At 46.0% G+C, this 20545-nt stretch overlaps 1 protein-coding gene and 1 pseudogene across 5 annotated transcripts in view; one reads left to right on the plus strand and one right to left on the minus strand.

Annotated features, from left to right (window-relative positions):
- Window positions 1–324: 324 nt before the first annotated feature.
- Window positions 325–8156, minus strand: LOC110554807 (golgin subfamily A member 7-like; annotated as a pseudogene).
- A 737-nt stretch (window positions 8157–8893) lies between these two features.
- The window catches only part of Reln (reelin), a 439480-nt gene continuing 427828 nt past the window's right edge, over window positions 8894–20545 (plus strand). For 3 of the 5 annotated variants that reach the window (XM_060373778.1, XM_060373779.1, XM_060373782.1), the window contains exon 1: window positions 8894–9428. In XM_060373778.1, coding sequence (XP_060229761.1) covers window positions 9203–9428 — 226 coding nt within the window. In that variant the 5' untranslated portion in view covers window positions 8894–9202. The remainder of the gene's footprint in view (window positions 9429–20545) is intronic. The other 2 variants (XM_060373780.1, XM_060373781.1) reach the window with 1 other exon arrangement.

Raw genomic sequence — 20545 nt, forward strand, 5'->3', positions numbered from 1 at the left:
TTAGTGATGACTGCATACTAAAACAAATAACATATCTGAGTTCTCCAAGGAGCTTTGGCTCCTGAAATCAGTCTTAAGACCGAAGTATGTCAAGACTGGCAGCTTTTGGAGATCTGGGCGGTGCATTAGCCGAACCACAGGTGTCACACACCCTCAAAGTCTGTTACTAATTCGGGGGAGTAATTGAGCTAAGACATGACTAGTGGAATTATAAAGCCACCTAGGAAACCGACTCAAGGGATGAAGAGACCCAGTGATGCTGGCATCTGGTAAGAAAAAGACTTTGTCTTTGGTTGACCAACTGGCTATTTTTTAAATGGTTTTGAATTTTAAAAAGTGAAATGCCTCCCTGTGTTTTCTTGGAAAGAAATCAAGATAACAGAGTCCTACACAACTGGGAGACACAAAGCAGATGCCCAGTGATGAGAGGTCACTCCAGTGTACCACCGTGGCTCTGGCAGCAGATAGGAAAGAATAACGCTCTGGAGAGAAGGTAAGGTCCCATCTGGAGGTGGGATCTCCAGCTCTATGGTTTATCTTCCACTGCTCACACCTCTGTCTTCATAGATGGTGATTTCAATAACCCAGAGTCCTCTCTCCATGGGGTCTGTTAGGAGGAGGCCTTGGGGACCATCTATCTTCTCATTCTGTCCTTGGATGTATTTGGAGACATTCTTCAGGACCTTCTCATGTGAGTTTCCATGCTAAGAAGATGGTATATGCTGTTAAACAAGCCAAACAGCCTTCAAGATAGGACTGGCCCCAGCTTCTGTGCCTCTGTGTAAAGGTTATTAGAGTTCGAACTGTTTCTTCAAACTGCTGTCTGTCAGTCTCGAAGTTCCTCATCCTCCTCTCAGTGTCCAGAAACTGACCTCTGAAGAGGAAATAGAATCTGAGTAACAGGGTCTGCTCCGCAGCTCCGCCGGAAACTTGGCCCAGAACGACACCTTGTCTCACTGCTGTAGTCTCCCTGAATGAACATCTTCCTAGACTCCAGAGCCTGCTGCCGCCTCAGGAACCCTGCTCCGCCTCCTTGGCCCTGCCGCAGCTGTTACCCATCCACCGCATATTTTCTTATATTTTGCTTGTGAGCCTAACCTTTAGTGGCTGAGCGTCTCTCCAGCCCAGTAAGGGTATATTTTCTTACGCTAAGCTTGCCTTTTAAGCTAAATGTTAAGTTTGTGAGAGCAGTTCATTGGAGCAGCTCCTCATTCACACTTGCTGGAGGGGAATGTTCTGTTTCCAGTTCTTCACAGCGTGAGAACCTGGTTTGTGTTGAGAGGTTTCCTCGTTATAAGGCTGCACACAAATTGCTAACTTTGTTTCTACATCTTATTTTAAAGGCTCATGAAACACCGTTAGTGTATTCTAACATTTTAATATGTTGATAATAGCCACATTTACTATGATTTTTTTTTCTTTCAAATCTTAAATATTTTATTAAAAGGCATAGGTCTCCTTTTTAAAACTCTACTTTATTCGGGGTGTTTAGGCCTCAACTTCCTTTCCAACCTCCCAACCCAAGGTAGGAGAAAAAAGGTTAGTGGGGAGAGGGGGCGCAGACCCTCTTACTTCTCCCAGCACTTTAGGGTTCTTTTAGGGCTCTATACCACTCTCAAAAATCTCAACAGCAAACCTAGCCAGCAGTCTCATCCAAGTCGCTGCTCCCTGACGCGTTTCTCTCCCTCTGTCTGCTCCAAACCACCATACCATCCGTCTGTCTGGTCTCTCCAAATTGCTACACGCTACACGCCACACGCTACATGCCACACGCCACATGCCACACGCCACACGCCAACACTGCATGCCACGCCTTCTCCTTCTCGACTCTCAATTTTATATCCTCAGAGTCCTAGACCATGCCCCTCTCCTTGATACACTCGGAAAGCCATTACCAGCTGGCAAAAGCCACACCCTGCACGGGACAATTAACAGGCCCAATTAAAATCTCACACTTGGGATTAAAACAAAAACGTATTTACATAACATAACCGAGTTTACAAAGAAGCCAAAACTTCCTTTACAAAAAGTTAAAAAAAAACAAAAACAAAAACAAAACAGCATTAACCTAAAAACAGCCTCATGGACCACATCAGTCCACCAAAGAGGGTGGACACACAGGCCAGGTTGAGAACCTCTGCCCCACACCGTGTGCTCGGTAGCATCTACCCCAGAGAAACAGCGTGCCTATCTTATGTGCTCCATGGAAATGTTCCCGGCATCATCACTCGTACTCACAGAGACATTACTAATACACTGTGCGTTAGGATACGGCTTTAGCGATGCAATAAAGCTCATCCGGGGGTGTGGCTCAGCGCTTGGATGCCCTCATACACGTGCAGAGGATGTGTGAGGCCTGAGTTTCACCTCTAGCCACAGAAAACAAACTTCACCCCCTCAAACTGTTTGCTGACACACCCTACGACATGAACACCCTACAACATGAGCGAACTTCAAAATATTGTGCGAAGCCAGAGGAGCTAAACACACACCTCAAGAATTTCAGGATTCCGTTTCTATGAAATGTTTTAAAACACCATGGTTCCCCAGCAAATGAAATATCGGGAAGTAACTCATTAATGTTGCATACAGTCTCCCACCAATGAATGTGTTGGAAAACTTGTCACCTGAACACTTTTTAACTTTTTTCTTACAGTGTTAGTAATTTTGTGAGCCACTCTGTCTGGACCTACCAGGCCTTCAGAACAGCGTGTGTCACAGGCACTGTGTATGTGACTTAGTAGATTCAGGAGACTTACAGATATGCGGCCTGTGTCAGCTGATAGTAATGGGATTTTGGGTTTGTGATTTTATTACACAGGCATTCTATTTGAGTTGAGTTACATATATTTTAGGTTATACATAAAATACAACATGTATTTTTACTGTAGCTTTAAAAACCCATATCGTTTCATGTATTCCTGACAGAAGAGAACTAACATCTTGAAACACTGTTGCTGTTTTGAGACAAGGTCTTAACCCAGGCTGGCCTGGAACTCCCTATGTGGCCTAGGCTCCACCGTGCTAAGATTACAGGAACTGGTCACAGGGCTGAGCTAAATTTGGAAGGGTCAGAAGAAGAGGTGAGCCGTGCCCCACTGATGAGCTCGTGCTCAGATCTTCACACCTTGAAGCGCACTTGCTTCTGGAGCTAGGGCTCACAGGATTCATTCCAAGATGAAACTCTCTCTCTCTGCACCACTCCAGTCAGGTCAGCGCTGGACAACAAAAGCCTTCCTTGAAGTCATTTGTTAACGACTTATGCAACCACAGGTTCAATGCAAACCACATAAATGCCCACTGAACTAAAACATGGCTATTCTTCAAATCAACCGCTATTTAGCTCTGCGCAAAAGACTGACAGTCATGCTTGTGGGAGGCTACACAGAGAGAAATGTGATGGAGGAGTCCGTGGTATCCAAATGTCTTATTTTTCCAATTTTACTAAAGGCCATGGGCATGCAAACCAATTTCTAGGTTCTCTGAGGCACGGAAGAAGCTTCTGACCATAGTTCTGTGGGAAAACATGGTTCTAATTCCACTGTTTTCTGTAGTTAACCAATAGCCTCAGCACATGAATTGAAAAGCCCGCCCTTCCCCTCTTTTGATTTGCAGGGCCGGCTGCCATGTACTGACTTTCCATAGATTTGGGAAATCCCTGTGTACACGGATGGGGGTTTCACTCACGTGGTTCCAATAAATACATTAGTGACTTAAAAGGAATTCTTTTCCCACACTCAGAGCACAGACATTTTGTACAGGGGTCCGCAAAGTCCCTGCAGTTAGGAGTTTTGTTTGTTTGTTGTTGTTGTTGTTTCTATTTAAAAAGTTTCCTCATCTCTCAGTGAGTTCCTTTACTTTCTTTGAACCTCATAATCCTATAAAATTACATTTCATGCTTGATCTAGTTGCTACATGAGAAGAGCTAGTTAGCAGCTCATTCTGTCAGAGGAAAATGCCTCTGTCCTTAAGAGCTGAATTTTCACTAAATACGTTTTTTTCACTTTGAGACTACCTGGTCACTCCCAACGATCCCTTATAATCTCAGTTATAGTTTTGAAATGTTATTTAATTCTAACTTTATTATGTTACATTGATATCTGTTAATTTCAATACCAGAGGCCTTTGTTGGCCTGATTCTGTTCATCTGTTGCTTGTAATCATTTATTTTGTCTTGCTCTCAGTGATTTTTTTTTTAATTTTTATCACAAACAGGTGATTCATGACTCCCTAGATGATGGAAATTTTTGAAGCCCGAGTTGAAGGTTTTGCTTTTTTCCCTTCCCTAAGATGCTTTGAGTTCATTTCTACAAGGAGTGTAGAGACACTTTAAACACGGGAAACAAATTTTTAGCTTGAGATCTTTCAAGTGAAATGAAAGTGTGATTGGAGCCAGAATTTCTTAAGCCAGAGTTTTAAATTTGGCTGAGATAGTTCCCTAGAGGTCTCTACCCTGTGTTAAGATTAAGAGCAATGCATAAACCGTGTGTGTGTGTGTGTGTGTGTGTGTGTGTGTGTTTTCCTAGTTCATTCTTCTACTGTGTGTTTAGAGATTTGGGGATGGGCCACAGCCTTATGCACGAAGCTCCTATCGTGCCTTGTAAACCTTTTCTACTCTGTCGTGGACAGACACTTTCATAAAGTGTAATCGAGATGAATTACTTTTAACACAGAACTCCAGCGGAGAGTCCTCGGAAGTTTCTTCGTGCTCCATTTCTGTGAGTATCTCTGGGCCAGCCCTAGAGTGTGCGGACCGATCTGAAAAGCCACACTGAGTGGCGGGGCTCTATCATCCTTCCCACCTGGGGCCTGGGCGTTATCTCCTGTCCCAGACCCATGAGCCATCAAAGAGGAAATCCGAGGACTACCAAAATGGGCAGATGGATAGAAGTGCTGGGTGGGCCAGACGCTCTGTTATCTGGGGATCCCTGGTTTTACTTCACGTTTAACATATTAAGGACTTCTTTTTATTTTCCACCAGTAAACTAGTGTATTGAAACAGGTTCCTTCCCCAACAGTTAACTCTCCCTCTCTTCCTCTCTTGTATGGAATGTGTGTGTGTGTGTGTGTGTGTGTGTGTGTATTTGTGTCACCAGAAAATTATGCAAGAGTATTTTAAACCACAGTATTATAACTGAACAATAGCCAAAACTTAGGCATATTTCTAAAATTAAAATAATTCAAAGCCATATTAATAATGAATGCTGGTTTTTGTCTATGATGTATATTCATAAAAGTGAATAGTCCTTTACCACATACAACAACATAGATATTCTCACAGCCATGATCTTTGAGCCAGAGGAGCCAGATATAAAATCAGACACGATGTATAATTCCATTTACATGAAGTTTAAAAACAGGCAAAAGGAAAAATAAATAAAAAAAAATGGTCACCTAGAGCACCCTGCTGGAAGACCATGCTTTGGAGAAAAGCGGTTGTTCTTAGGGCTGTGGAGACTTCTGCCCAGTGTGTGGGTGCAGCTTGCCCAGACGCTGTAAAAATCTAAGCAATTATTTACTTCATGAGCATGGGCGTCTTATGTCTGTGCACCACGTGCGTGCCCTGGCGCCTGCAGAGGCAGGAGGAGGGCGGCACATCTCCCGGGGCTTGAGCTACAGCCAGATGTGAGCATCGCGTGGGTGCCGGGAACTGAACTCTGGTCCACCTGGAACAGCAGCCAGTGCTCCCAACCACTGAGCCATCTCTCCAGCTCAAATGAGCAGGTCACATTTTATACTTACGTTTCTTTCACACGTCACTGATATGTTTGTTCTACACTTTATTCATGTTAAAAAACAAAACAAAACAAAACACTTAAGAAGTAGCTTCCCCGACTGCCACAATTTACCATGGGTAAAAGCGTGAGCTTAAACACATGTGTTCCCTTTTTCTCCATCACCCAGTCTGTTGCCCAGACCCACAGGTGCATATCCTGATACCTCTCATCTTCGCTCCCCTCATCTCTTCGAATCACTAGCTCTCACCCTGGTTAGTCTAGCCCTTCCCTGGCATCTACTTTCACTGCTGCATAACGAGGTTGGTTTTTTTAGGTGCATACATATGACTACCATAGATCCTGGCTTACCACGGCTTTCTGGCCTCACCATTGTTTTCAGAATAAAGACCACAATCTCCTCTGAGAGACAAAGTCGTTCAGGATTGGCCGGTGCCTGCACTAGTAGCTCCATCTGCCTGGCCCGTTTGTCTGTCAGTCAGGAGCTCTTCCACTGACTGAGATTCTTTCCCACACAAAGATTCTTTGGCCTGAGAAATATTTTCTTACTTATTAAGTCAGCTCCTCGTAGATCTTATTGTCAGCTCTGTCCTCGGCTAATCCAATGCTGCCCTCTTTTTTTCCTGCCACTTTTTACTTCCCAAGAGCACGTATCAGTTTTGCGACTCTACAATTGATCACAGTAATTGGTATCTGTCTCTCCCACTGAAAGATAACTTCCACAGGGCAAGAACCGAATTTCCCCTGAGCCTAACAAAGGGTTTTTCAAACCATAGTTGTTTATCATGTGTTGAACTAATGAACGAGTTAATGTTCTTTTATAGCATGTAGAAACTGTGCTGCATATTAGATTAGGTAATTATATATATGTATATAATATATGTATATATGTATATAATTACCTAATCTAATATGTATATATTATATATTATATATGTATGTATATAATTAAAACCTGATGAGCGGCCAGAACCCTAACTTTTGGCATCCAGCACGTCACTTAGCCCATTCTGATCACATCACCCCTGGCCCTGGGTCTCCCCATCACTGAATCTGTGTTCTGAATCTGCTGCGTCAGCCCCCAGCATCCTTCCTGTTTCTTTCTGCCTTTCCTGAGCCTTGAATGTGCAAGCACTGTGCTGCTTCGGGGCCTTTGGACTCTGGTTTCCTGGCCGCACCATTATTCCCACATGCCCACATGCTCATGCGGCCTTGCACTTCAAAAAGTTGCAGCCCGCCCCCTTCACTCCTTCAAAGCTTTCCTTGGCCCCTCAGTGAAGAGCAACTTCTTTGCCCTACAAAGTATCCATTTCTGTTTTGCTCTTCCACAGCATTTATGCTGGTCTGGTCGGAGGTAATTTTGTCTACTGCTTGAATTTACCCTCTCTCCCAGCGTGAGATTCTGAGTCCCACGTGGCCGAGCACAGAACTAGTTTTGTCTGCTGCTCTGAGCATGGCGTCTAGCACTTTCATAGGAAGGAGGCACCTGGCCAGTCTAGCTGGGTGGCTGGCTGAACATTCACTTTCCTCTTCTGCATGTGACAGTGCAGTCTGCTAGCCTGCACTAACCCAATACGTGCTAGCCACAGGTAGCTGTGGTTGGGATGACTGAAGAATTCAAATCGTCATTTAAACAGCTGCTGTGACTCAGCTCTGCCATAATGGCTGCAGCAGCTACACCGAACCTCATCTGGAGGAAGGTCTGATCAGAGGCCTGCCCGCAATAGGTGGTGGCCCTGTGGCAGAACAGGAACCATTCAGGCCAGCCTTCCTCTGACTTGGGGCAAGCTTTTAACAATTCTGATTTTCTCTTGTGAAAAGGAGAGGAGAGGGTTCTTCTGGTGGTGGTGGTGTTGGGATTACACGAGGCCAAGGATCTATAGGCCTGTAGCTTGGATGACACTGAGCTCCATGTCAATAATATTAGTCCCGTGTATGAATATGTGTGTTTTATATGTAGCCGGTTGAACTTTGGGAGGATTTGAAGTAATGGAGACCAACAAGCAGCTAGGCCCTTCCTATCTGCTGAAACTATGCATTGGGAAAAGGAAAAAGAGAAATCTTTTGCAATGAAATGGTCACAGAGGTTCCCCCTTTGGATCCTGCCTTCTGACACTCCTCTCGCAAACTTAGGCAAAGACTACTCTTTCCAATATTATCATTTCTGGGTTTCTTTGCGAGCAGGCTTGCCTATCCCTGCCTGGAAGGGTAGAGAAAAGCATTAGAACCGGGCAGCCCTGTTCCCTGGGTGCCGCAGGGCTCCTGCCAGCCTTACTGGGTTTTCTTTAAAAATACGTGCTTTTGGATGATTTCACTTCCCCGAAGTCCTGCGAGCGTTGGCTCATTACCGCCCGCCTCATCGGCGCTGCCAGCCACTCCTCTGCACGCCTTCCCCTCCCCCACCGCAGGGACAGCGGTCATTCTCGGCACTTAAAAGAAATAAACTCGGACTTCAAAATTCACTGCCCCCGTACCCACCCCCGGAGTCCCAACAGCCACGCGTAAAGGCAGAGTCCAGAAAAGCGCGCCTGACGGGTCCCCCCTTCCACAGTCCCCACGGCTGAGCAGCCCGACCACCCGGCCCCGCGCCACTCCGGGTGGCGATCCCACTGTCACCCAACCTCCCTCTCAGGCCGGCTGCCCAGGAGGCCCCGGGCAGGGGGGCGGCGGCGGCGGGGCCAGGAGGCCGGGCTGGGCAGGGCGCGCGGGGCACCGTCGCGGCGCGGGGGACGAGCAGCGCCGGCCTCGGGGGGCTGCGGAGCGGCGGGCCTCGCGGGGCGCAGCCGGCGCAGACAAAGAACGGCGCGGTCCCCGCCGCCCTCGGCCTCCCCGGCGCGTCGTCCTCGCGAGCCCGGGGGACGGGGATGGGGGTGGGGGGCACCGGGGCCGCCCGTCGGTCCGCGGCCTCTCGGCGCCCTAGCAGCGCGGCTGCAGCCGGGCAGCCCCGGCCTCCCCCGGCCGAGCGGGGCGTGGGCGGGAGACGCGTGTGCGCCGCGCGCAGCCCGAGGTGCGCAGGGAGCCCGAGGGGCGGGGACGGGCGCGGGGGCGGGGGCGCGGCCGGGACACGTGTGGCGCCGGCGGCGGGGGGGAGGGGGAGGGGGAGGGAAGAGGGGGCGGCGCCCGGGGCTTTAAGAAGGTGTGGAGGGGGCGGGCGCTTTCCCAGGCCCGGCAGAGGGGCGTCGCGGACACACGGGCGGCGGCGCTGTGGGCGACCCGGCGGGGTGTCCCCGGTTCCCCCCTCCCCGTCGCTCTCGCTCCCGCGGCCCAAAGTAACTTCGGGAGCCGCGGTCCGTCCTCTCCCCCAAACCCCTCCGCCAACTTCCCCGCGGGCTCGGCCGCCCGGAGGAGCCGCTCGGCTCGGGCCCGCCACCGGCTCGCCTCCCCTGCGCGCGGCTCGTCGCCCGCGGGTGGCTCCAAAACTGAATGAGAGAGCGCGCGGGGCGCGCGGCGACACGGAGCGCGGCGGCATGGAGCGCGGCCGCTGGGCGCCGCGGACCCTCGTCCTGGCCGGGCTGCTGCTGGCGGCGCTGAGGGCGCGCGCGGCCGCGGGCTACTACCCGCGCTTCTCGCCCTTCTTCTTCCTGTGCACCCACCACGGGGAGCTGGAAGGGGACGGGGAGCAGGGCGAGGTGCTCATTTCCCTGCACCTTGCGGGCAACCCCACCTACTACGTACCGGGACAGGAATACCACGGTAGGTACCGCGGCATCCCTGCGCGCCGCGGCGGTCCGCGAGCGCGGCTTGCCATCCTCCTCCTCCTCCTTCTTCCCAGGGGCCGTCCGGACGGGGGACCCGGACAGCCTCCTGCCTCCGCGGGGTGCGCTGACCCGGGGAGAGGGCGCAAAGTTAGTGGAGACTGGAGTCCCGAGTTGGGATTTCAGCGGTCCCCTACGACGTCTCGGAATGAACCGGTGCCGGTGTGACGCGCCGGGCAGAGCCCTGGGCACCGTTCTCACCCCCCACCCCCGGCCCCCACCCCTCCACGCAGCCGGCAAACCTGCGCATCGTGGTTTCATAACCCCGGTACTTAGAGAGCGGATTTCTGTCCCGGTTCCGGGTCCCCCCTGGTGGGTCCCCAGTGGGCTTGTCCTTGGGCTCTGCAGGCCAGCTGCCCGCAGACTGGAGCGCTTTGGTCGGGGGGCTTGCCCGCGCCGCCGGCCGGCTCAAAGTTCCCGCAGCTCGGCCGCCCGGAGTCCTCCCGCGATTTAGCGAGCGTCAGGCAACCCCCGAGAAGCAGAGCGGCTGCTTGCTTTCAGCCCTTTATTCTTCTGCACGGTCATTTGAAATATCAGTAACTGATATTGTCTGGGCGACGCTTTACCAGTGCAGCGACTTGTGTCTCACAGCCTTAATTCCCTGGAAGGGGCTGCAAGCCACTCACCCAAAGCGGAACCCTCTCCAAAAGGATCGTTATGCAGTCCTCCACTGAGGTTAAACATTACTCAAAAAAAAAAAAAAAAAAAAAAAAAAAATTTAGCTGCGGGAAGAGTAATGTAATGTCGTACCTATATTTCTAAATCGATTGGAATTTGTGGGGAAATAAAAAAAAAAGTTTACTTTTTGTTTTCATACTGGGACTTCTTAAATAATGGCAGAAACTGTTAAACTGGGAAAGATCTCCCCAAGAGGTTTATACCTGAGGAGGCACACACTGTCGTTGAGTGAACTCTGCCACCCGCACACGCTGTCTACCACAGGCTACAGGTGTTGACAGAGCAGGTGATGTGTGCCTGGCTGGCTCAGCACATTGATTTGCATGCGAAAAATTTACAGGAATACTTGAGTTTTCTGTCAACAAATCCTTCCCTTCTGGCCCCAGATACTTCCTCTGAAGACGTTCATCCTAGATGTTTAAAGCGGTGCTTTAACAACTTTCTTATGGTGTGGTGGCAGCCTTGTCTGTGGAATTGTATAATTAATTTTAGAAAATTAATTTCTATAACTAGGCTCTTTAGTGAAAGGGCTTCTGTGTGCTCCCTTTCTGAGAATTATCTGGTGATCTTTCTGAGATCGCGGAAATCTTTGAAGTGGAAGGAGCAGCCCGCATGATGATAGCCCAGACCTAACCCCCAGATGGACGGAGACTTGTCCGTCTGCCCTTAGCCGGTTAGCTGTGCCTGTGGTGGGTCGCTGAAGGCAGGCTGGCCTGCAAGGTGCCTCTGTCAAGCTGTGAAGAAAGCCTCTGATGACAAAGAGACTCTCATTCTCCCCTACCGCACAGATCCTTTGTACAGAACCAGTCCAGAAAGCATAAATAAGACTTATGTCTTCTGTGGCTTTTGTTTTTGCTGTAAAGTTAGCAGGTGGACCTAATCCTGACTGTAATCACATCACGGAACCTGAAAAGGGGAGAATGTGTTACTTCATATTGGACATTGTAGGAACAGGTCCCTAGTACCACCAGAAAAGGTGGAGAGATTTTATTATGTAACTTGAAAGGTCATTATTAGAGAGGGTAATTCCCGTTAAATAACTGTATCCAAGTTTTAGATCTGGGAACTAGCTACATAACTCCAGGCCTGCAGTAAGTGTTTTTCCTGTGAAATGCTCTACAGGTAGGAGAAATGCTTAATACAGAAGTAATACTTATATGTGGCTTTTAAATTTTAAACTTTTGGAAATGAAAAAAAAATAGCATCTGTAAAGAATTGACTCACTATAGGAGAACAATATGTTTGCGTTTGACCCATTTTGATGCACACTGAAAGCAGGTCATTTGGCCCAAAGCTTGCTTAGGCCAGGAAAGCTGTAAAATGTTGGCTGGAGAATTTCTTTCTAGCCTTCTAAATCTTTTAAATGCAGCACTTATGTCAGAAAAAAATCAGTTTGTCTTGGATTTCCACAGAGCCCAGGGATCTGGATGAATGGCGTTTGGGTGGAGAGCTGGTAGTTTTTGAGTTTTCCCCCTAAAGCCTGCATTGAGACAGAGCTGGAGTGTAGAACAGGGCCCGTGATAGACCGTTAATGGAGATGTCAGCTGCTGTCTGAGGCTTGGGCTGTGTGACGTATACAATAAAAGTGGTCCAAAATAATGCATTCTTGCCTGAGTTATATTTGTTTAAAGGTTTTATGTTGGTTTGAAACAAAGGCAGTAATAGATACTACAGCATTTGAACCAGAATTGTCAAGATTTCTAACATTAAGTAGTAAGTGTTGACTTCTAGCAGCAGCTTATTTAATGAGCTGCTACCTCATAACAAAAAGGTATCTCCTTCCTGCATATTTTAAAATTCCGTTATATAAGACTCTTCATGACACTGTTAGTCAAAGACAAACTGTGATTTCGTCTCACAAATACACCAAAATACACGGTTCAGCCAAAAGGTACCACACACTTCACGTTGAATTTGAAAGCTCTCAGAATTAGAATGCTTTTGTTGTCTAGAATTTCTTTTTGCAGGGAATACAAGTCGAAAATATGCTCAACTTCCCAATGGGATTTCCATACTTCAAATCTGCAAATTTTTTGTTGTTGTTGCTGTTGCTGAAATTTCCTAATGATTGGAAAAGAAAATGGGAGCCTAGGTGGTCCAGTCATGTAGCCCTTTCGCTTCCCTGCCACGCCCAGTGATGCTCTGTTTCTTCTAGGGACCAGCTCAGTTCTGAGAGATGTGTGAAGGCTGAGTTGAATTCTACATCCTTCTCTCCTGTGGTAATACCTCTTCCTCACACACATAATTATGCATAATTATTATGTTTGTAACCCTTCTTCCTGTCATCCATTCAATTAACAGATTATTGTGAATGCTGAATTCTTCTAGCTTTACTTAAAACTTCAGAAAGATAAATTTTTTCCCTCTTTGCTTAGGAGAGCTAATATCTCTGGGTAACAGATAATGTGCTTTGGGACAGAAAGCCTTTTAAACACCTGTGAGTTCATGTCAGCTAAGATCCTGCCCACCGTATAACTGGCTTTACTCAGCCACTACTGTGAAGAAGAGGCCAGGCAATCTACATGAGTCTGCCCCAGTAGATCAGCTTTCAGAAGGCAATTTACCATGATATATGAATAGACCAGAATCCCTGTTATTTTGGTGGCAGAAAGCAGAGGAAGTATTCCATTAGCCATGAGGAACAGGCTCAGAAAAACTGACTGAAGGAGGAACAATAATAACTTCTAGCAGAATCAAATTGGTGATGAGATAGAAAGGGGGAATTTTATTGCATTTTGCTGATCCAGCATCACTACAGTCGTTTCTTGACTCCACATTTTTACTCCATCATTTTTCACAAGTGATATGATAGCGGGATGCAGGAGAATCAATTTCCTAATGCATAAACAGACCATTTAGTGTTTAAAAGGTATAACCAGGATGGAGTACCAAGGCTACTTTGTTGCAATAATTAAAGTTACTATTTTTGTGAGTGTAAGTGCTTGCCATTCAACTGGTTGCTTTTTAAAAACTTCTGTTCAGAGAAAGCACAATGTGGTGGCCTTTCAAATACAGAAATACAATCATCAGACATATTTAGAAAATACACCACAAACTTAATTCCTTTTAAGGGAACGGTTTTATTATTTGAATGAAAGTAATTTGCAGTTGCTAACATAACTTGTTAATTGGTGCATGGCTATTTTTCCTTATTATGTTATAGAGTCTAGAATCAGCATATTTAGACTGTTAAACTCATGCATCATATGAATTTCTAAGTGAAATGCACCTGTGTCCTGTACACATATGTTTGTGCAAATTGGGTGTTTTAAAGCTTTCTGCTCCACTTGTTACATATTTTATCTTACTCTCTACAGCGAATCCCACATTTTTACTCATGTGATTCATATTTTTTCTGTAATCATATAAATCTTTCTTTGTGTGATTTATATTCTGTGTATTTGAATTCTAATCTTAAGCTAAAAAAAAAAAATCCAGGTATTTGGAATGATAGTCTAAAACGTCTGATTTGGGCAGAACTTTGGTTCATTTCATAGCACCTTAGTTCTAGAAATTATTTACTTAGAATAATTATTTTCATTTTTTGTGAATGCTTATTTTGAATGACTGCTTCATTTAGGTGTTAAAAAATATAGTTGTACCTCTATGGCCACGAACTGCCTTACTCCCATAAAATTTTCTTTTTATCTTTAAAAGAATGGTGGATATTTTAACAGATTTCTAAAATAACTATTAGTGGATTCCAAAGTTTTCAACTAAAGCATACAAAAAAGGAAATACGTTCATCAAAACTTTAAGTGGAAAAACTAATCCATCACCACCTGATTTTTAGAGTCATCGATAGACTAACAAAAGTTAACTACAATTTCAAACCAAAATATAGTTTCAGTCTCATCCATTTTAAGCAAAAAAAAAAAAAAAAAAAAAAGTTTTCAGAAAGTATAATTGATTTTTCAATATCAAGGTCCTGCTCAGCAGTTAAGAGTCCAGACTGCGCTTTCAGAGGACCTGAGTTCGGTTCCCAGCACCCACATGGTGTTTGTGTGTGCGGGGGGGGTGGGAGGGGTGGTGCTCACAACCACCAGGAACTGCAGATCCTGGGGGATCTGACATCTCTGGGGCATGAAAGCATCTGCGCTTACCCACCCTCACACACCCCCACCCCCACACCTCCACACCCCCCCCCACACCACCGCATTCACACACCCACACACCCACACCTCCATACCCACACCCTCAGACACCCACACCCATATACTTACACACACCCACACCCCCACACTCCCACCCCCTCCCACCCCCACATTCCCACACACCCACACACATACCCCCACACCCACACCCCCCCACACCCCCCACACCCATATACCCACACACACACTCACCCCACACACACACCCCGCACACAGACACAGAATTAAAAAGTAAAGATCACACCCACACACCCAACACCCCCCCACAGCCACACCCCACACACCCAACACCCACACACCCACACCCACACACTCACACTCTCACCCCCACACCCCCACATCCCCACACCCACATCCCCACCCACACACCCACACACATACCCCCACACCCACATCCCCACCCACACACCCACACACACCCATATACCCACACACACACTCACACCCCCACACACCCCCACACACAGACACAGAATTAAAAAGTAAAGGTCCTACATGATTCATTAAAAGAATCCTCTTGTAGAACATTGTCCATGAGGTCCCCTGTCTCTGGGCAGTAACTTGGAGGGCAGTTTTTACTCTAGGTACTCACCATGCCGAGATCATCCAAGGAGGGGTGTCTTGAAAGCAGGCTGCATACTCGTTGGTTATTTTTTTTTAAATATATGCCTCTTGAAAACTATACATATTTTTCCTTTAAAATCTGTATCCGGTAGGATTCAATTATAGAAAATAGTTCGAGGGTTATGCTTACAGAAAGTACACATGTTGACTGGAGGTACGAGGTTCTGCCCAGGAGAACTCTGGTTATCTTTTTTTCTTTTTTTCCAAAGGACATACCTTATTAGCTCCCGTGTTCTAGTTCTCCTTTAATGCCAAATCAGCTTTCTTTAGACAAACACAGCTTTATTAAAAAAAAAAAAAGTTCTATTGATTAAAGGACTCGTTTAATGTGCTGAGCTGACGGAGGTTTGGAATAGCACCGATTATGGATGGGGGCGACTGTCCAGAAGCTGAGGGACCTATATGCCATAGAGCTTATCAGTGAATGCTCTGTGTGTGCCCCGCCCCCACCCCTGCTCTGTCGTTCTTTGCCAGCTTTGCCCCAGGTTTCTCTTGCCAGTTTTCATAGGCATTTCTTCTTTTCCCCTGTGATAGCCTCCTGTTTTCTCTTTCTTTCTTCTCCTTCATAACTGTTTTTTTTTTTAAATCTCTTTGTCCTTTTTCCATTCAAATTTTTCCTTGTGGTTGCTCCTTTTGTGTGAAAGATGTCGTGACATTTACATCACACGTTGTAGTCATTGGCTGTTTGCTGTAACTGAAGTGGGTTAGTGCTAACTTAGAATGTCAAATTTTATATTTTCAGGACACTCACTTGCCCACTGTGGTGCAATTATTTCAGCTGTAGGTGATTTACCCAAAGTGGAAAAGTGGCTCCCTCTTACTATGTAATCTTTCAGACTTTTCAAGCCTGTGGTACTTAATCCAGAGAGAACTGCTCTCCTCGCTCTGTCGACCTTCAGAATCAGAAGGATCGGCAGATAGAGCCTCTGGGGCTGACTTACACCCTGTCTCTATTCCCCATTTCTAATGTAGGAGCAAGTCTAGCCATATTTCAGAATTGCAGTTATTTTGAAAACAGCAAGATACTGACACCCAGTAGGTATTACTGATAGCAATTTTATCATCTGGCACGATTGCCCTACACGATAGGGACAGCGGCAGAGAAGAGTTGTTCATCCACGCCCGTCCAATTTTGGTTTGCCAATGTATGGCACCCCGTAAGGGGAATCCCAGATCGAGCACATTTGAGGGCGTTTTCTTTCACAAAAGTTGAAAGACTATCTACTCATCACCAAGTGTGCATGATGAGAACGCGCTTCCCATTCCAAATTAACACGTGGCTTTCCTACAACTATAAGGAAGCTAATAGTATAGCTTTGGTCCAGCCAAAACTTTTGTTAGCTTAGCCAGTTCCTAACTAAAATCTTACTATTCCTGAATTAATTATCTTTGTTTGTAGTTATGGTAACACTCACCAAAAGATATATTTGTTTTAGTGGTGGCCTAGGAGTGATGCTAGGATAAAGACACCAGCTTGATGTATTTTATCAAATTCTGTTTTATAACCTTATGTAAAACAATTTTAAAATGTAAACCTGTTTCTACTGAATTATAATACTGATTTTGCTCTAGAGTTGCTAGATCAAAGATTGACTGGAAACCCAAGTTCCTAAGAGTCTGGTGGTAAACCGGGAGGGCGGTACAATAAAAAAATACAGCGATCAGGAAGGCCCTGGCTTCTCCAGTGTATTCTTGCTTTACTGCGGTTGTGGGGATGACAAGTACCTGTTAGGGTGCGGGGGAGTGTGGCCTTAGATGGTCTCGGTGGCCGACCCCCTAAGTTCCCAGTTTCCTAACTGCTGTCAACAGGTCTTGTCGGGGTGGTCTTCTCTATTAGACTCCGTAATGCCACATTTGGTAGAACACGTTTCTTGCTTTCTCTAAGACCCCTTTCACTTTGTTCAGGTAAACTTCATGTCCAGTCAGAAATACCTTTCGAGTCTCGCCCTAGCATGGTCTAGTCCACCGCTGATATGAAACAGAAGTAAGTCTACTGGGTGAAATCGCCAGGGAGTTTCTGATAGAATTGGTGAAGGGGATCTTTAAAACGACCCAACCCGTGATCGACCTCTAGTGGAGTATGGACCCAGCAACATCGTGGTGCAACCATGTTCTAATCATGGTCACAGGCTCTTATTCCGACCACCTGAAATAGTGTTAGATTTCCAGTATTGACGTAAGGAATTATTCTTCTTGGATCTGTTGGTTGTGCTTCTCGTATTAAACTTTAAATGGCCTGATCCTGTCATAGGATTACTTTTGGTAACTTCTTGGAACAGTACGCTTTCAGAATATCCCCTAAAATATGCTGTTTCCGCAGGTTTCAGAGATTGTACGCTTTATGTTAATGTCACTTACACTTTGGGAAACTAAGCTCTACCTGACTGCCCGTTTCTGGGATCCCTGCTACACTGTCAGTTTGTGTTGTTCGTCTCCTTCACTGAACTCTGTTCTCTGGCACCCCGTCTTTCTAAAGTGCAGTGTCATCACATGGGGGCCCTGTTGACATTAAAGCGTGGTGGCTGCATGACATGGGTGTAAATGTGCGTTCTGCCCCAACTTTCACCTCGGTTGTTATGGCTGGCTCAGCCTCAAGGCCCGGATCCAAGCCTGTCATTGCTCTAGCTCATTCCACACTGAGAGAGGAAACAGACGCGTCTGCCCAAGTTCAGGAACATGCAGTCCTCCACTTGGTGCAGGCACCTTTGTTAGTGCTGAGATCTCTCATGGTCAGCTCCCCTTCTTCTCACACTTCCCTTTCCTGAATAAACACTTCCTGTATTTTCATCCTGCAAAACATGATTGATGTTGTGTCCACTGGTCGTGATGGGAACTATAAGGAAATTACTTGGTCCTCAGTTCCTAGAAAAAAATAAAATAAAAAAAGGATTGTGGGGCTAAAGACAGAGCTCAGCGGTTAAGAGCACACGCTGTGCTTCCAGGGTATGGGAGCTTGGTTTTTATCACGTAACTGTTTAAAACTGAATATAACCCCAGCCCCAGGGGGCGCTAGAGACACTTCTGCTCTCCGCAGGAGCCATAAATACTCAGGCATACTGTGTGTGCACATATCCACACACCGGCATACAGACACACAGACACAATTAAAAATAAAATGAATATTAAAAAAAAAAGAATGGATTTCTGTTTCCATTCCAGGCACTGATGCTGTCTGGAAAAACGAAGAGCTCAAGAAACTTCTGGATAATTAGTAACAGCACTAATAATAACAGAACTTAAAGAAACAGTTAATATGTGTGACACACCCACCAGAATGTCTTCTGTACATTAGTTCATGTAATTTTACCATAGCATCTTGAAGTAGATGCTTGTACTTCTCTGTTATGGATGCAAAACTGAGTCACGGGGGAGTAAGTATTTTGTGTGTGAATTAAATGCTATTACTGATTTTAGTTAGTCCTATTATTCTTAGTCCGTCCTGCCCCAGAACCCATACCTTTATGCATTTAGTTTTAGAACTGATGTATATTTTAAGAAATGGAAAGTAGCAGAAGTAATTAAAGTCATTTTAAGAAAGAGAAAACAAAGAATCGGAGGCTAATTTTGTTGTCTTAAGGTAAAGTCAGTAAATAAAGAATGTAAAAATCAAACCAGGAAATTGATATCCTGATTAAACAAGACTGGAGTTTCCCAAGTCCACAGTTCCTTGTTTGACAGAAACCATCTTGCAGGTAAAGCACAAGGAAAGATGCCTTCAAAATGTGCTGATTAGAAAGTATAAAAAAGTTCAGTATTTGTCTAAATTTATTAACAACACTTTGAAAGTGTAACTTTTTCATAAGACTTTTGAAAAGACCAAATAGGATCTGAATATCTGAAGACTATTAAAATTGTAGGTGGAGACAGACACTTGAGATTTTGGTTGAAATTTATTTGTGAGATGTTCCTTTCTCGAGGAAGTTCTATTAAGTGCTATTGAATCCGTGAGACCCAGCGGCCTGACAAATGCTGGGGTCTCTGTTGGCAACACAGTTGACTTGGTCTGCACTGCCAGCCTTTCATTCAAAGTCCAGACCATAGAGTGAAAATAAATCCAGTTAAGGAACATTTGCTCTGTAGTTGACTTTGTCGTTTTTTTGTTTTTTTGTTTGTTTGTTTTCTAATTCACGAACCTCTTTATCCTTGCTTCTGAACTTTTTGCCTCCCGACATGAAGGCAGAGCTTAGCTGCAGACTCAGGGCAGTGTGGGGAGAGGCAGAGAGGACCACAGGGCCCTGTGTCTGGTGAGGAGAAGCTGTCCTTGCCTCAGTGCACACATGTCCTGGTCACCGCTGTTAACACTTCATCCTGAAGTCTGACATCCGACTCGGACTAAGAGCCATAGATTCTTTTTTTATAAGTCAAGTCAAAGGGCCAGATACTATCTTGGAGTTCCTCTTGTGAAACACACAGGGTTTCAGAGGGCCTGAGGTCCATTCCCGTCTTCCCTAGCAGAGAGAGTTGTTACCTCATTCAACTTCAGCCACTCAAAAGCCAGTAACCGCCTTTAAAAAGTGGAAGCGTTCATGTATAGGCGTTTTTTCTCATGCCTGACAAACTAGATGCGTCCTGCTGGCATTTTCTGATGATGGCCTGTGCTCTGCAGCTCAGTCTATGAGCCTCCTGGTATGCAGGGTAGGAAGTCACAGTGACCTACTGCAAGGGTTAATGTCTTCAGAATTTTTTCTTCAAATAAAAATGGCGTATTCCAGACTGCTGACACACTCTCAGACAGACGGTTTGTTGTGAACTATTTTAAACGTGGGAAACTCTAGTAAGTGAACATTTAAAATTGGGATCGCTAATGAGTACCCAGAGGGTAGCCATCTGTATTTGTCGGAAAGAAATACAAACACGGCTGACAGCAAGCTCGTGCTGTTTGTTAAAATGCTTCGGGCCCCCAGAGTTGATCTGGCTAGCTTGGTGAGCTCTGCTCATCCCTGCTTATTCTACACCAGGACAACCAGTCATCCGCCAGCACTTCTACCACATGGCAAGCCGCATGGAAGCCCCTTCAACATGGAGGAACAGGAAATCGAGCAAGGAGCAGGACCAGTCGGCACCCTGTAGAAACAGCTACTAACGGAGAACTGTCCGGCCAGCTCCACAGACATACACACACGCATGCGTGTGCGCACACACATACACACACAGTCAACCAAGGAAACAACCCCCCCCAAAGGAAAACAAACAAACAAAAAGCTCAGAAGGAGCCTATATTATGTTGGCTAATTTAAGATGAATAAATGCTTTCAGTAAGTAAAAAGAATGTGAAAGAGTTACCACCAGAACATACAGGTTGTAGTATAAGCACCTGAAGTTTTCTTGTGAAATTAACCTAACTTAAAATGTTGTGGCTTTTATTAGCTACCATGTCTGTGTGGTTTAGAGAGAGGAAAGGATGCCAGCTTCTGCCAGAAGCAGAAGTCAGCTAACTCTAACTAAAACTGTAACAAACAGAAGGCAGATTGCGTTTGGATGGAAGACACAAACCCCACACTTGGGAATCACGGTGTTGTTCCAGAGATCAGGTACGGCTGCTGCTGAGCAGGGCAGACTTCTCACCAGAGCTCAGGGTGAGCCCTCTCATGCCTTTACT

Source organism: Meriones unguiculatus, chromosome 21 (assembly GCF_030254825.1).
Source record: "Meriones unguiculatus strain TT.TT164.6M chromosome 21, Bangor_MerUng_6.1, whole genome shotgun sequence".
Classification (NCBI taxonomy): domain Eukaryota; kingdom Metazoa; phylum Chordata; class Mammalia; order Rodentia; family Muridae; genus Meriones; species Meriones unguiculatus.